At 40.5% G+C, this 13,615-nt stretch overlaps 1 protein-coding gene across 1 annotated transcript in view; it reads right to left on the reverse strand.

Moving 5' to 3' along the window:
• Positions 1-1,058: 1,058 nt before the first annotated feature.
• The window catches only part of SPTLC2 (serine palmitoyltransferase long chain base subunit 2), a 70,255-nt gene continuing 57,698 nt past the window's right edge, over positions 1,059-13,615 (reverse strand). Inside the window, exons 10-12 of the mRNA XM_027883675.1 lie at positions 8,281-8,416; positions 6,857-6,986; positions 1,059-1,786 (exon numbers count right to left, since the gene is read on the reverse strand). Of these exons, the coding sequence (XP_027739476.1) occupies positions 1,667-1,786; positions 6,857-6,986; positions 8,281-8,416 (386 nt within the window). The 3' untranslated portion in view covers positions 1,059-1,666. The remainder of the gene's footprint in view (positions 1,787-6,856; positions 6,987-8,280; positions 8,417-13,615) is intronic.

Raw genomic sequence — 13,615 nt, forward strand, 5'->3', positions numbered from 1 at the left:
TGCAAAGAGCTTTACGATGAAGAATCTGTTTTAGAAAACCCCAGTCACCTGCAAAAATCATTTTGCTAACCAAGACTGAAGAGCTGGCCCAATCCAACTGACACAACGTTAATGTTTTACTATCTTTGCAGGAATCCTACATGTCTGTGTATAAAATACAGAAACAAGCTATATTGCAACTGACTCCTGTTTAAAATTTTTGGTACCTCTTTGTTGATCCATTCTGTTCATTGAAAGAATTCAAGATGCACAAACTAAGTAGCAGACCTCCTCTAAGGTGTGTTAGAGCAAAGGTGTCTATTTTAAACATAGGGACAGTATGAAACATGCAAATAAAAATTCCAAACAGCAACTGGCTCAGTGAACACTGACTTAATCAGTGTTGATCAGTAACAGAAACACAAAAGAATAAAGATATCCAACTAAATGCAATTACAAGGACATTCTCTCTTCAGGGAAGGCCTACACAGACATGCAGCTGCCAGCAGAGACTTTGCTGGCTGGCTGAAGGGTAATTACAAGATCCAAGCTGTCCATATAAGCAACAAGGCCAGTGAAGAACACCTCATATATGACAAAAAACAGATCACAGTTTCACAGATCTGCATGAAATAAGTGGTTCTCCTAACAGTCACTCATTGTATAGACCTGCTTATTGAGGAGTTTTAGTCTTAAGAAGAAGCTTGAGGATTGTTCTGGTGTAGCTAACCCAGAGCACCCTTCTAGAACTTAGCAGTGACTTGTTCACGATTTTAAAATAATTATAAAGAAAGAGAAATTAACCTGAAGATGAGAAAGCAACACACACTAAATCCACATTTTTCTTTTTTTTAAACAGAAGTATGTCAGAAGACAAAACACAACCTATTAAAAAAACCCAAAACAACCCAAACAAAACCCCTCTCCATCACTTACCCCATATCAAGGGGACAATTAGTGTCAAAACCAGGAGGCAATCTGGTATCCATACGGGGAAGAAAAAGAGCCTAGAGTTCCAGAAGTCCTTCTGCCTGTGGCTTACAAAACTAAATAATGTTTGGGAACAATGGTCCTGTCAGTGACATGTCAACAACACATTTATTTTAAAAAGGCTAAATTCAAGTTTTAAACAGAAGTAACTGCAAATGAAAAAAAAAAAAAAAAAACTTTGGTTGATTATTTATCTTGTTAAATATGTCCAAGTTAGCAATCAACAGTTTCTCTAGAAAGTCTCCAAGAACAGACAGGTCAGCTCATTCCTTCCTGGGAAGATCAGACACCTAGCAGTGACACTGGAAATGCTGCCATGCCAGCATCACACATGCTTACAACATCTCAGCCAGCATTTGGGAGGCTAATGGTGCATACAAAGTCTGAACTGATCAGCCACAGCCAACTTGAGTCGCTGTGAATTCATTGAGACAAATAAATAAAAAAAAGCAACAAGAAAAAATAAAGCCAAGCACCTCTAGGGCAGACCCTGAAGACACAGGAATCAAAGCTTTTTTTTTAAATCCTCTCCCTATTTACAAAATGCCATTTAGAGCTGATGTGGCCACTTCAGTATTGTGAGGAAATGTCTTTTATGCTAAGCAGTCAGAAGTGTGTTGTTCACAGATGCTGTGGCCTGTGTGCCACGGAGTGTCCCATGGGCTGTGTCCCTCCCACCGAGGCACGTGGAGGGACTTCAGTCTTCTGTTTCTTCATACGTTGTCTCGTCAAACGGCCGGTCCAAGAGAGGTACCAAACGGCGACGGGAATATTTCAGTTGCAAAAGGTCCCCAACTTCATTGATTTCTTTTAAAGCCTGACAAAGAGACCACAGTAGATCAGCAGAGGAGACAGATACAAGTAAGTCATCAACACAACCTCCTGTTTGCATGTCTGCAGACTACTCTGACAGCCATTTCACTTCAGACTTTACTGTGCTAGAAGCCAGTACCCTCAGAAGTGCATAGGATTTCTTTTTGATTTTAGCATTCAGAAGTTTTGAGACAAAGTCAACAGCACTGGTCACTTAACTGAGAGTGCCTATGCAGCCACCTGACTACTCCCCTTCCAAAGAAGGATCATAACATCCAGCAAACCCCATGACTATTCATAAACAGCAAAAACGAGAATAATATTCCTCCCTTCCTGGAGGTAATGAAGCTGAAGCAGAAAAAAATGTACATGGAGGTTTGACTCATTCATCATTCAGTATGAAAACAACATATGTGTTAGCATACCACCTCTGATCTACTGTATTTTTAAATTGCAAGATAAGCAAAAGGCAAACTGCAATAGCAAGCTAACAAGTTCTATAGATGCATTTGTTAAATTTACATTTGGTTAATTTGCATTGTCCCTATACAACTAGTGATGCAAGCTCTGTACCATAAACAACGTGGCATGGGAGATTTGGCCAGACAATCAAGGAATGAAAAAACCCACAGTTATTCTGGGTAGGACCCCAAGCATTTTCTCCCTAGAAAGCAAATCTCACTGACAGAGGTTGCCACAAAGGCCACACTCAGGCTACTGATGGCCCAGAACACTGCTAGTGAATTTGTACAACCTTTTGCCATTTTGACCTGAATTCAAATGTTATGAAGTTTACCAGAGATCAAACATCTGCCGGCGTCAGAGCTCAGCTAATCATGCTTCCATTATGTTGCAATCTCTTTGATAAGACACTGGTTCACAATAGGGTCTGTTAAACGCCAAACCCTAAGCTTCATTTCTCTACAGAACACTCCTGGAGCAAGGTACAAAATAAATAAGTTGCTGCAGACAAATCTGCAAGTCTGTCATGCTAACTATTTTACATAGGCAAGTGACAAAGAAATGAGATCAGAAGAATTACTTTCAAGCCCAATGTGATTTTTGAATTCAAAGGTTGGCATCCTTCACTCCCTTGAACTGTAAATTTATTAAGATAGGTACACCCAGCATTCCTTCAGAATGTCACTAATTCAACATTATTGCTCCAGTTTCAACATGTTCTGGGTCAAATGCTTGTCGCTTGAGGACAGTTGGCAGACAGGGGTTAATATCCCTACATGCTTTTTCCTTTTTGGATGGATAGTTCAAGTTTTTGTTTCTTTAAACAATGGTCCTTCATGCTTGTTATATCTGGCAGCAAAAACCTCTCCACTCTAAAATCTGGGGGAACGACAAACCCAGAAGTTGGACCTCGGTAAAAACAAAACAAAACAAAAGTGTGGGCACAGTCTGCCAGAGTTTTAAGTAAAGATCTCATATGGAAGCAATTTAAAGCTGAATTTCTGTTGAAAGACTATGTTAACTGTTATTCTTGAATGCAGATTTAGGATTTTATTAATTTAAAACAAAAAGGGCCATGTGACCAGCAAAGACTACAAAGGAAATGGCATTGGTGTATTCTGACTTTAGGAGAGTGTAATATATTTTCCATCATTGAAAAGAAAGCACCAGCCCACAGGGATGCAGGTTATGAGGGACTTCACTCTGATCCTAGGCCAAATATTTTCGGGCAAGGAAGTTTTATTTACATAAAACAGTTAAAATTGTAACTAAGAACTGTTTCCCATCATGTGGGTTTAATTAATAAGAACAAGGAAGTATAACAAATATCAGCATTTGCAAGACAAGCTTCTCTTCCCTATGCTTCAAACTCAGATAAATTTTGTTTAGAAAAAATGCCGTAAGAGCTCTAATTAGCACCCACACATACACAGATGGGCTACCAAGTTGTCCTCTCTGCTGAGTTGAAGAAGCTGTCAGCTCTCCCCAAGTCCATTCACTTTAGTTCTTCCTCCTCCTGGATACTGTTGCCACAGTTCGGCAGAGGGATTAGATCTGAGAGCTGCCTAAATGATAAGCTGCCTGAAATCAATCCCTTTTCACTGCCTCATAAGAAAACACAACACAAATTCACTGACATGAAGACTTGCTCCTTATTAACTCCTCTCACCAATGTTCTGGGTTCAAAGCATGCAGCTATTTCAAACCTTAAAGTGGGTTACACTAACTTGGAACAAAGCCTGCACATACTGAGCTAAATCAGGATTTCTTCATTCACTTCAAAATTCACACCTCATTTTGCTCTGGATTAATTTTCTTGGGTAGACAAACTCCAATATATTGAACAAGCATTTCCTCAGTTTAGAGGATTTAACACTTACAGGGGTACTCTTGGAATGAATCTTATTTTAAAAGCACAAAACTTACAATATTTTCTGGAAAATGCAGACAGATTTGTAAGTGAATTGACAGGAGTTTTTTTAAGTAGAGTCATAAAAGTTACAGATAGGTTTTGGAACAGAGCAAGTACGGTATTTATACAGATCCTACAAAAGCAGCTTGTTACAGTAAAGGCTCCAGCTAGTCACTAAAAGAGAAGACCAAGAACCTAACCAACAGCAAGATTGCACGATTGCCTGGGTAGTGCCAGCGTATCAAGCCTGTAGAGTTTCAATTTTAGCTCAGTTTGCAGAAATATGATTTCAGAGACTTCAGGTTTTTTTCTTTTCCTTCCTCCCACATCTTACACATTCATCCCCACTCCATGTCCACCTGTCCAGAAGTTACAGCTCCCTCATTTGTGTCAATAAACTCAGTTCTGTTACCATGCTCTGAGCCAAATCTCTGATACTACTCATTTTATATAGAGTGAAAGGAAGAGAAGGAGAGAGCCTTCTCCAAACATACTGGTTCAAAATTTTTATTTGGAACAGAAACAACTGATTTTGATAACTAAGGGAAGAGCAGCAGGACTGGGAAGGAAGTCCTTAAGCAGTCTGTTGTTGGAGTGTCATGTTAGAGAATCTCTCAGGTCTTATAAGGCAGAAACAACTGAGTAGCAGCAAATACAGCACTAGAGATACATGACAGGTTGCTCAATACTATTCAATGACACTAAACATATATTACCAAACTGCACACACCACTCACTGCCTTACTCATTGTCATAACAAAAATGAAATACAAAAAGCATGCCATTTTAAGCTGTTGATTTGGAAGTTCTGCAGCAGTGAAGTGTGAAAAGGTTGAATCCATATTTTTGTGACAAGACATTAGTAAATATTTGTTTATATGTCCCATTTGCTGTTCATATATTGAAGTGTTACCTACCTGATCATATTTGGGCATATTTCCCCTCTCTAACTCCATGATGAGTATTCCCAATCACCTTCTGGTCCACAAAATGTTCGAAAATACTTTCAAGGATCTTTTTCTCCACAATCTTCTCAAGATCAAGGTGAGGCCACTTAACCTGCAGTTCCTCAGATCATACTTTTTGCCCTTCTTCAAGAGGGTGGTGACATTTGCTGTCTTCCAATCCTCCAGAACCTCCCCCAGTCACCATGACCTCCCTCCAAAGACAATAATCAAGAGTCGCCTTGCAGTGACAGTCAACTCCCTCAACACTTGTGGGTGCACCCCATCAGTTCCCATGGACTTGTGCATGTTCAGTTTGTTTAAATATTCCCTTATTGGAGCCTCCTTCACACTAAAGGTAAGTCTTCATTGCTCCATACTTTTCTACTGATTTTATGGTCCCAGGATTCCTGAGTCAAGCCTCACAAGTAGATTGTGACAACAAAGGCACTAAGTACCCTCATCTCTTGCATGTCATTTGTCACCTGATTCCCTGTGCAATTCAGCAGCAGTCTCCCACATTTTCTCTACTCTTCCTTTTGCTACTAATATCCCCATAAAAGCCCTGCTCCTGCATTTCATGTCCTTTGATGGACTGAGTTCCAGGTGGGCTTTGGCTTTCCTGACCCCAATCCCTGTGTACTCAGAACTGTGTTTCTATTCCTTCTTGGTCACCTATTCCTGCTTGCACCTCTTTCTTATATGCATCCATTATATGTTTTTGTTGGTTTGTTGATCCATGCAGGCTTCCCGCCACATTCACTCTCCTGTAAGTCAGGATGGATCATTCCTCAGGGGAGAAGGGAGGAAGAAAAATCAATTAACTGTCCTGGACACCTCCTCTCTTTGAGGCTGTATCCTATGGGGTTCTTTCAAGTAGGTCTCTAAACAGGACAGGGTCTACTCTCATGGAGTCCAAGTTCATGACTCAACCTAGTTTAGGTTCTGAGGTTTCCCCTCAAAGTGGGGAACAAATGCCATGCAGAATTTTGACAGTGGCTAAGACATGCCATGTTCATCAAAGAAGATTATTCAGAAGACTTAAAAGTGAATGTAGCTACCACTCCAAAACACACTAAGAATAGTCAAGCTTATTTGTATAATCCTTTTTCAACTCTATTAGTCAGAGAATAACTGCTATCCCTACTTTTTAAGGCAGCATTTCCTAACTGTGATTCATGCCTCCTCAGAGAGGACCTTCATTCCCTCTGGAACATGCTTACTCAGGCAGAAGTCAGTAAGGCATTGCATGTGGCACAGACTCATTAGAACAGGATTATTTAAGATAAAGTGCTCAGAAGCTGTAAAGAAGAACTGGAGTAATTTTTGGAATAAAAATTTTCACTAGTAATCATGTGTTCCTTTTGAGGAGAATATAAATGTTTTGGAGGTTCTCAGGCTTTTTTTATTTTTTTTCTTCATACCATTTGCATCTAGGGTCAGAAAAAGCAGAACTACTTCTGTCTGAAAGGTTCAGTGCCTCTTAAGAGGGGAAGAAGTATTGTCTCACAGGAATGAGACTGTCACCTTCACATAATTTAAAATAGGAAAAGAAAAGCCCTGAGATTTACTGTAGGCAGCCATTCTGTACTGTTGAAGCAAGGAAAGACAGATGGAGTCATTGCCAGTTCTACTACAAGAGATTTCGAAGATTAGGTTCAACTAGTTTGTGTACCAAACATTGAACCAGTGCACAAAAAACAGTTGTTGTATCTGTTTATAGCAGGCATGGGCAAAAGGAAGACGAGACACTTACTGTATCAAGCATCTCTTTGGTATGAGCTGCAGACAAGCAGAATCTGGCTCTGGACTCGATGATGGGAGTGGCTGGGAAGCCCACAACCACAACACCGATGTTCCGCTTCAGCATCTCACGTCCAAACGCACTGTCAGAGAGAACAAGGTTGTTGCAATTATTCCACTGGTGGCAAAGCTGGAGCAGTCTCAGTGTGTTAATGCACACAGGCCTTTGCTGAAGCAAGCCTGTAACAACACAATTTGGACCTTCCGGTGCTTTCTTTTGGAGGCAGAATGCCTGCTCACAAAAGCCTTTTTTTAATTCAATCCCAAGAGGTGGTCCTTCTTAAAAGGTTTCACTGTATTAAGTTCCAACAAAGCTGAAAGATTATATGTGGCAGAGACTGGTCTTATAGCAGGCTGTTTCTAAATGGATTTGTAACTTAAGCTTGGAAATCTTTCTGATAGGAAACAGGGATTTTAGCTCAGAAGTTTGACTATATAAGGAATCCCTCAGGCTGCAATGCCCCAAAGCGGTTGTTTCTTCAGTTTCAAGATGTTTTGTTATCACCAATTGAACTTCATTAAAGTACATTATTGTGTCATAGAATGTACCAGTTTTTAAGAGCCTGTCACGGGAACCATTGGATCACCACAGTAAACTGTGGAATCATCTGATACCAAATATTTCAAAGAAAGGTGCAAAAATCTCATACAACTGTCACACACTATCTTCAATAAAATAAGTTCTTAAAAAGATTAAAGAAAGAAGTGGTTGTGAGTTATGCTATGAGAGGCACAAAGATCTTGATCCTTTCTGCAATGGCAGTGCAATTGTGGGTGTTTCTACAGGCCACAGGAAATGGTTAATCCGTTTTGAACTGACCTTGTGAGAAGTAGCAATGAACTTAAGAGGCTTAAAAGAATGTATAAAAATAACATTCTTTTACTAGGTTTTTAAATTTTCTGCCACAAGTATTTTCCTTACAAATAGGTGCATCCTGATACACTTAATTTTGTAGCCATTTAGTACTCTCAAACTACTGTAAAAACAAACTACAAGGGACAAAGAAAGGATCAAGTAAACTCGATGCAGATCCTAAGGGCCAGCTCTTGTCAGGGCTCTTTGTCCTTGCTTATTTCAAGTAAGTTACTGGTCCAACTGCTCAGCTAATCAACATTTCCACGGAGAAGATTGTACTGACTGGTAGAGCAGCTGGGCAGTGGAAACAGCATGCCTTTGTGTGCTGGATGGTGCACACTGCAGACCGGCAAGGCCTGTAAAGGTTTCAAACTTTGTTACACTGAGAAGGATGGAGAAAGTCTTTATCTGCCTTCATGCAGAGTGCTAGATGATGCTTTTGCTGTCACAGAACCACAGTGCTTAGCCAGACTGAAGCCTAACTGAGCTAGTAAAGCACCAGATGGTCGGTAAAAACCTACCCAATTTTTGCTGGCATGTACAGCATCAGAGGCACAACAGGGGAATCTTCATTTCCATAGATGATAAAGCCCATCTCTTTCAGTCGTCTCCTGAAATATCTTGTGTTCTCTGCTAGTTGCTGCACACGTGCTCTCCCTAAAAATAAATTAAGGTAAGACTGAGCTCAATTGTCGAAAGTCACGCGCATAACTGCAACACAAGAACTCCAGCTAAAGTACAAAATACGAATGTGCCACCTGTGTTTATGGAAACATTACATATAAATGCAAATCGGAATTTGAAGTTTCTTCTCCCTCATGTAATCAAGATTGATCACGCATTTTCTGACAATTCTATAGCTGAATGGACTAGAACAGGCACAACCATCAAGCCCAAGCATTCCCTAGTTTTCCATATCAGGTTTTAAATCAAGAGGTACCTGGCAAAACAAGGCAGTTACCTGCTTCTAAACAAGATTCAAAATTTTCTCAGAATTCACTAGTAAGTGCATCTTGAAGAAGAGTTTGCTTACACTTTGAATAATTAATGGAAACCTATTTAATCAGCTGGGGCTATTCCCCACATTTTATCCTGCTTGCCTGTATTAATGTAAATTACTACTTTCCTCTTTAGATCTCCTTGCTGAACTGATCACGTGGCTGCTCCCTAACCTTTTTCACTTAAAATGAGCTGGGTTTAAATTAAACCAATTACTTCTGATAATCCAGCTCACTTCACATAACTGGCAGCAGTCAATTTATCATGTATTCAACAAATTCTGTATGGATTTTTTTGACATTTGTCACAGGACATTAGACAGTGTAATTGAAATATTCCAGTTGTTCAGATATGCGTAGAACAACCTGTTCATCATTTAATTAAATTCTAACTACATTTCTGTTTTACCCAGAGAAAGGTTTGTATCATCTCACCTAAGCAGATCATAATGCATTTCTGATCAATTAATACTCTAATGTGCTTAAGAGATTAAGCACTGTGGCACTGATGAGACTATAATAAGTAACACTTATAATTACTTGTCTACAGAATATATTTCTGTATAACCAATTATCCAAACAGTGCCCTGTCCAGACGGGTGATTCATATACCAAACCATTAAATGTACAGCAGTGGGGATCTAATCCACATAGTGAAATCAGCTGCTAGATATTAATCATCTTCCTTCAAAGTTGTAGATAACATAAGGTGATTAACTAAAAGGAACGTCAGGTCTCAAAGAAACATCCAACACCCACACAGCTCTGCTCCAGGCCAGAACAAATGTAATTTTAAGAACTTATATAGTATTTGTTGCCAAGAGTATCAGGCATTCCACCCACAACCAGGCAATCAAAGGCAAAATCCCATCAAAGGCATAGCAGAAGAAAAAAAAGGATGAAACCTGTTAAGTTTGCAAAACTTGGCCTATCATTAGTGGGTAGGAGATGGTATTCTTAACAGCATTGACTGCCATTTAAGGTATCTCTTATTTCCCATTAAGAGTATTATTTCTTAATCTTGTCTCCCCCCAGAGCTTCTGCAAGAAGCTTAATTCCTCTTCCCCAAAAAGCAGTAAGATTTCAGTAAAGCACAAAGGCATCTTGAGCTTATGAAACTAAATTTTTAATTGGTTCACATAAGATCAGATCTTCTACTGGAGACTCATCTTTCTCTTATGTTTTCAGACCAATTATTTGGTTATTTTGAATACCTCAGACTACAAAATGAAGTTGAAAAAAACCCCAAACAACCCAACCAAATTAGAAGAAACAGGCCTACTGCAAGATACTAAAAATAGTGGGCCAAAAGCCACTACTTGCATTTCTAATACTGAGGCAATCAATAAATAGACAAGTGTCCACAGCAAACTACATGCAGAAAAAAGCTACTTTGGTACCTTCTGAGAAAGCTGCATTCACACATCTCCTACACAGAAATGCACCAATTTCTGTCATTTCAGGTAAGTGATGTATAACCAGCCCTTCTCCCATGACAAGGAATGCAGCTTTTGCCATACATACATTTTCTCCAAGTTCCCATAAAGCATGGTTTACAGTGCTTTAAGCAGAAGGAACTTCATCACCTTTATGGTTTTCCCCTCTACACATTCACACCCTTTTCTATGCTGTTGGGAGCCTTCCAGACTAAAGATTAAAGAGCAATCTTAATTTGTAGTTGGCAACCACTTCACAGTCTTCCCTAAACTCCTTCCAATAAAAAGAGGCTATGATTCTAGATTTGTCCTTATAGATTGAAGAGTGCTTTGAGATGTAAACAAGTTTCATGCCCAAGTCTTTCAGTTCTGTACAGAGATGTAATCACGTATTACAGCAACTGACAGATTTGGAAAACGCTTGCCTTCTTCAGCTTTGTGGGTCTCAAAAGTCTGCAAGATTTTACTTCACTTTAGAACCATCAGGCAATTTAATTAAATTATTACTTCTCTAAAAACTTTTCACTGTAATATTACTGAGAACTTGAAAATTTATTCAGTGATGTCTTCTCACTACCCACCACATGTCATTAACCATCTGAAGAGAACTGTAGTTCTGGTGAAGCAAACCACCAGGAATCAAACAAGAATTGAGCACAGGTTCCTTGTCCTGATTGCCTTTCTCCCTGCATCCATGCATTCCGTGCAACTACTCTTCTCTGCACTTCAGCATATTTAGTCTCCCATTCCAATATAAAATACAGCACTCGAAGAGTGATGCCACATGCTAATTGCACAGGGTTTGCAATATTATGCAACAGGCATATACCCAGTGTTCAGCTCTGCTAACATTTGCTGGTTCAGCCCCACCGGTACACACTAGTGTGGCAGGCTGTTAACTGCTACTACAGTTCTACCATGTTTTCTGGGACCACAAAGACAAACCAAGCAGTGCCTGGAGACAGCAGCTGCTAATCTCACTTGTACCCAGACAGTGCTGGAGCATTCGAAATCCCTTCTCAGCCCAAGCATCTTCTGAAGCTCAGAGCTCAGTCCAGATCTGCTCAACTGTAGGCCTAGAAAAATTTCCAGGACTGGAGCACTTCTCCAGAAGTTGGCTTTTTTGGCAGTATACAGCTTCAGTTTTAAGACCATGGGAAAAAAAAGAAAAGGCCAGATTAGACACCACCCAGCCAACTGTTCTTGCATAGGAGTTGTGCAATGATTCTGGTAACATCCTTTCATCTAGGAAACTGGAATGTGATGACCTTCAGGGAGAGAAGGAAATGGGGAAGAAAGGGATGATTACTGGAACTGAGTTCTTCAAAAGGCTAAAAAACTAGAACTGCTTATCAGATCAACTGATCTAAAGTCCCTCATGGGTCCTGTAAATGGCTTAAACTAGCTACTGACAGACCAATACTGGAATTAGAGGATTAACTAATAAATTTTCCTTTACTTCTCTACCCTTTCGCAAGTTTATTGCAGTCATATCAAGACTGCTCTTGCAATTCAATAAAACACTTCCTGCTTGCAGCAGCCCAGGCATCATTTATCCCCTGAAGTGCACATGTATCCCCTGAAGAAAATGGTGCTATTGTATCCAAAGGAAAGGTCACATGCCATCTATAGGGAAGAAACACTCTCCTGTCACAAATATACAAGGCAAGCAATATTCGTTAAAAATTGCAAATAGCATCTCCCTGGAAAAAAAAAAAATTCAACACCCTAGAGAAAGCACTTCATTATGAATCTAAAAGCAGAAAATGCATATTCCTTGCAACCCCTGAAAAGCAAATTAGTGTTTCTGTCAGGACAGGTTCCCACAGGTTAAAAGAATGATACTTCACTTGTGAAGGTCTCTGCTTTAGAGGTCATATTGCTCAGAAAAACAAAAGTTATAGTGAAAACAGGATGCAGAGAAGGCAGAGTTATTGAATGCCTTCTTTGCATTGGTCTTCACTGACAGCACCAGCCCTCGGAAACCTTTAACCCCGTCTTGGTTTAGTAACAATATATTTGGAAGGTGAGATGAACCCTCCTTTTTTATTATTTCCCTCCCTTCAGTATAAATAAGGTAAAAAATTATGGAAAGTGCAAATGAAGATGGGAAAATAACAATTTCACTAAATAGGGAATGAAATAAACAAAACAAAAATAGCAGAAAATATTACTTAGCTCCCCCTTCCCCCAGGTTAAGATAAAATATGGAAGGATATTTCATTCAAAAAAGTCTTATGCTGCTGAGGTGCTGGTGTGGGTTCTGGCATAGCAACCACGTGGGTGTGTAGGTGGCAGGGGTGACCCAGCGTAGTGCTGGGGCCAGTGGCACTTTGCACAGATGAGAGAGCGAAACAGCTGTGGATGAGATGGTGGTGACTCTGGAGAAGGGAATTCTCTCGCTGAATGGTAGTGGTTCCCAAGCTATTGCGAAACAGCTTCAAAAGTGCTCCAAAAAGCAGCACTATAGTGGTTCCCCTGAGTTTGAGCTTGGTTGGATAGTGGATGAATGGTTGAGTGCTCTGGGAAAGACTCCAAGAGTCCATGGTCCTCCAGCGGGCAAAACTCAGTACCAAAAGCGCAATTCTGGCCTGCACCTGACTTTTATCTCCCGAGTTCCTGGGATACTCCACTTCTAAGACCCCCGGGACAGTCTTCTCCCAGTCCAGCTTGGATGGGGGCAGTCCCTACACTCTGAAATTACGTGGTGGTATGAGATATTCATCACTGAAAACCTTCCCATTTAACTAAACTACAACAGACCCACAAGACCAGGCAGGGTAAAGGAATATCGTAAGAAAGACTTCCCCTTGGTCAAGGAGGAACACCTAGGCAGAGGTGACATCCACAAGTCCATGGGCCCTGACAGGATGCATCTACAAGTGCTGAGAGAGCTGGAGGATACCACAGCAAGGCAGCTCATGATCATCTTTGAAAGGTCACAGAGATCAGGAAAGGTGCCTGAGGACTCGAAGAAAGCAAATGTCACCCTGATCTTGAAAAAGGGCAAGAAGTAGGACCCAGGAAACTACCAGCGATTCAGCCTCACCTCAGTCCCTGGAAAGCTGATGGAGCGCCTCATTCTGGAGACTATCTCTATCCACATGGAAGACAAGAAGGTGATCAGGAGTCGTCAGCATGAATTTATTAAAGGTAAATCATGTTTGACCAACCTGGATAGATATGGGGAGAGAAGTTGGATATTGTCTACCTCAACTTTAGCAAGGCTTTTGACACTGTCTCCTCACAACATTCTCATAGACAAACTCAGGAAGTGTGGACTGGATGTGGGGACAGTGAGGTGGACTGAGATCTGGCTGAACAGCAAAGCCTGAAGGGTTGTAGTCAGTGGCACAGGGTTCAGTTGGAGGCCTGTCACTAGTGGTGTCCCCAAAGGTTCAATACTGGGCATGGTATTGTTT

Source organism: Empidonax traillii, unplaced genomic scaffold (assembly GCF_003031625.1).
Source record: "Empidonax traillii isolate 1590-97213 ecotype Southwest subspecies unplaced genomic scaffold, ASM303162v1 scaffold132:size1788729, whole genome shotgun sequence".
Taxonomy (NCBI): domain Eukaryota; kingdom Metazoa; phylum Chordata; class Aves; order Passeriformes; family Tyrannidae; genus Empidonax; species Empidonax traillii.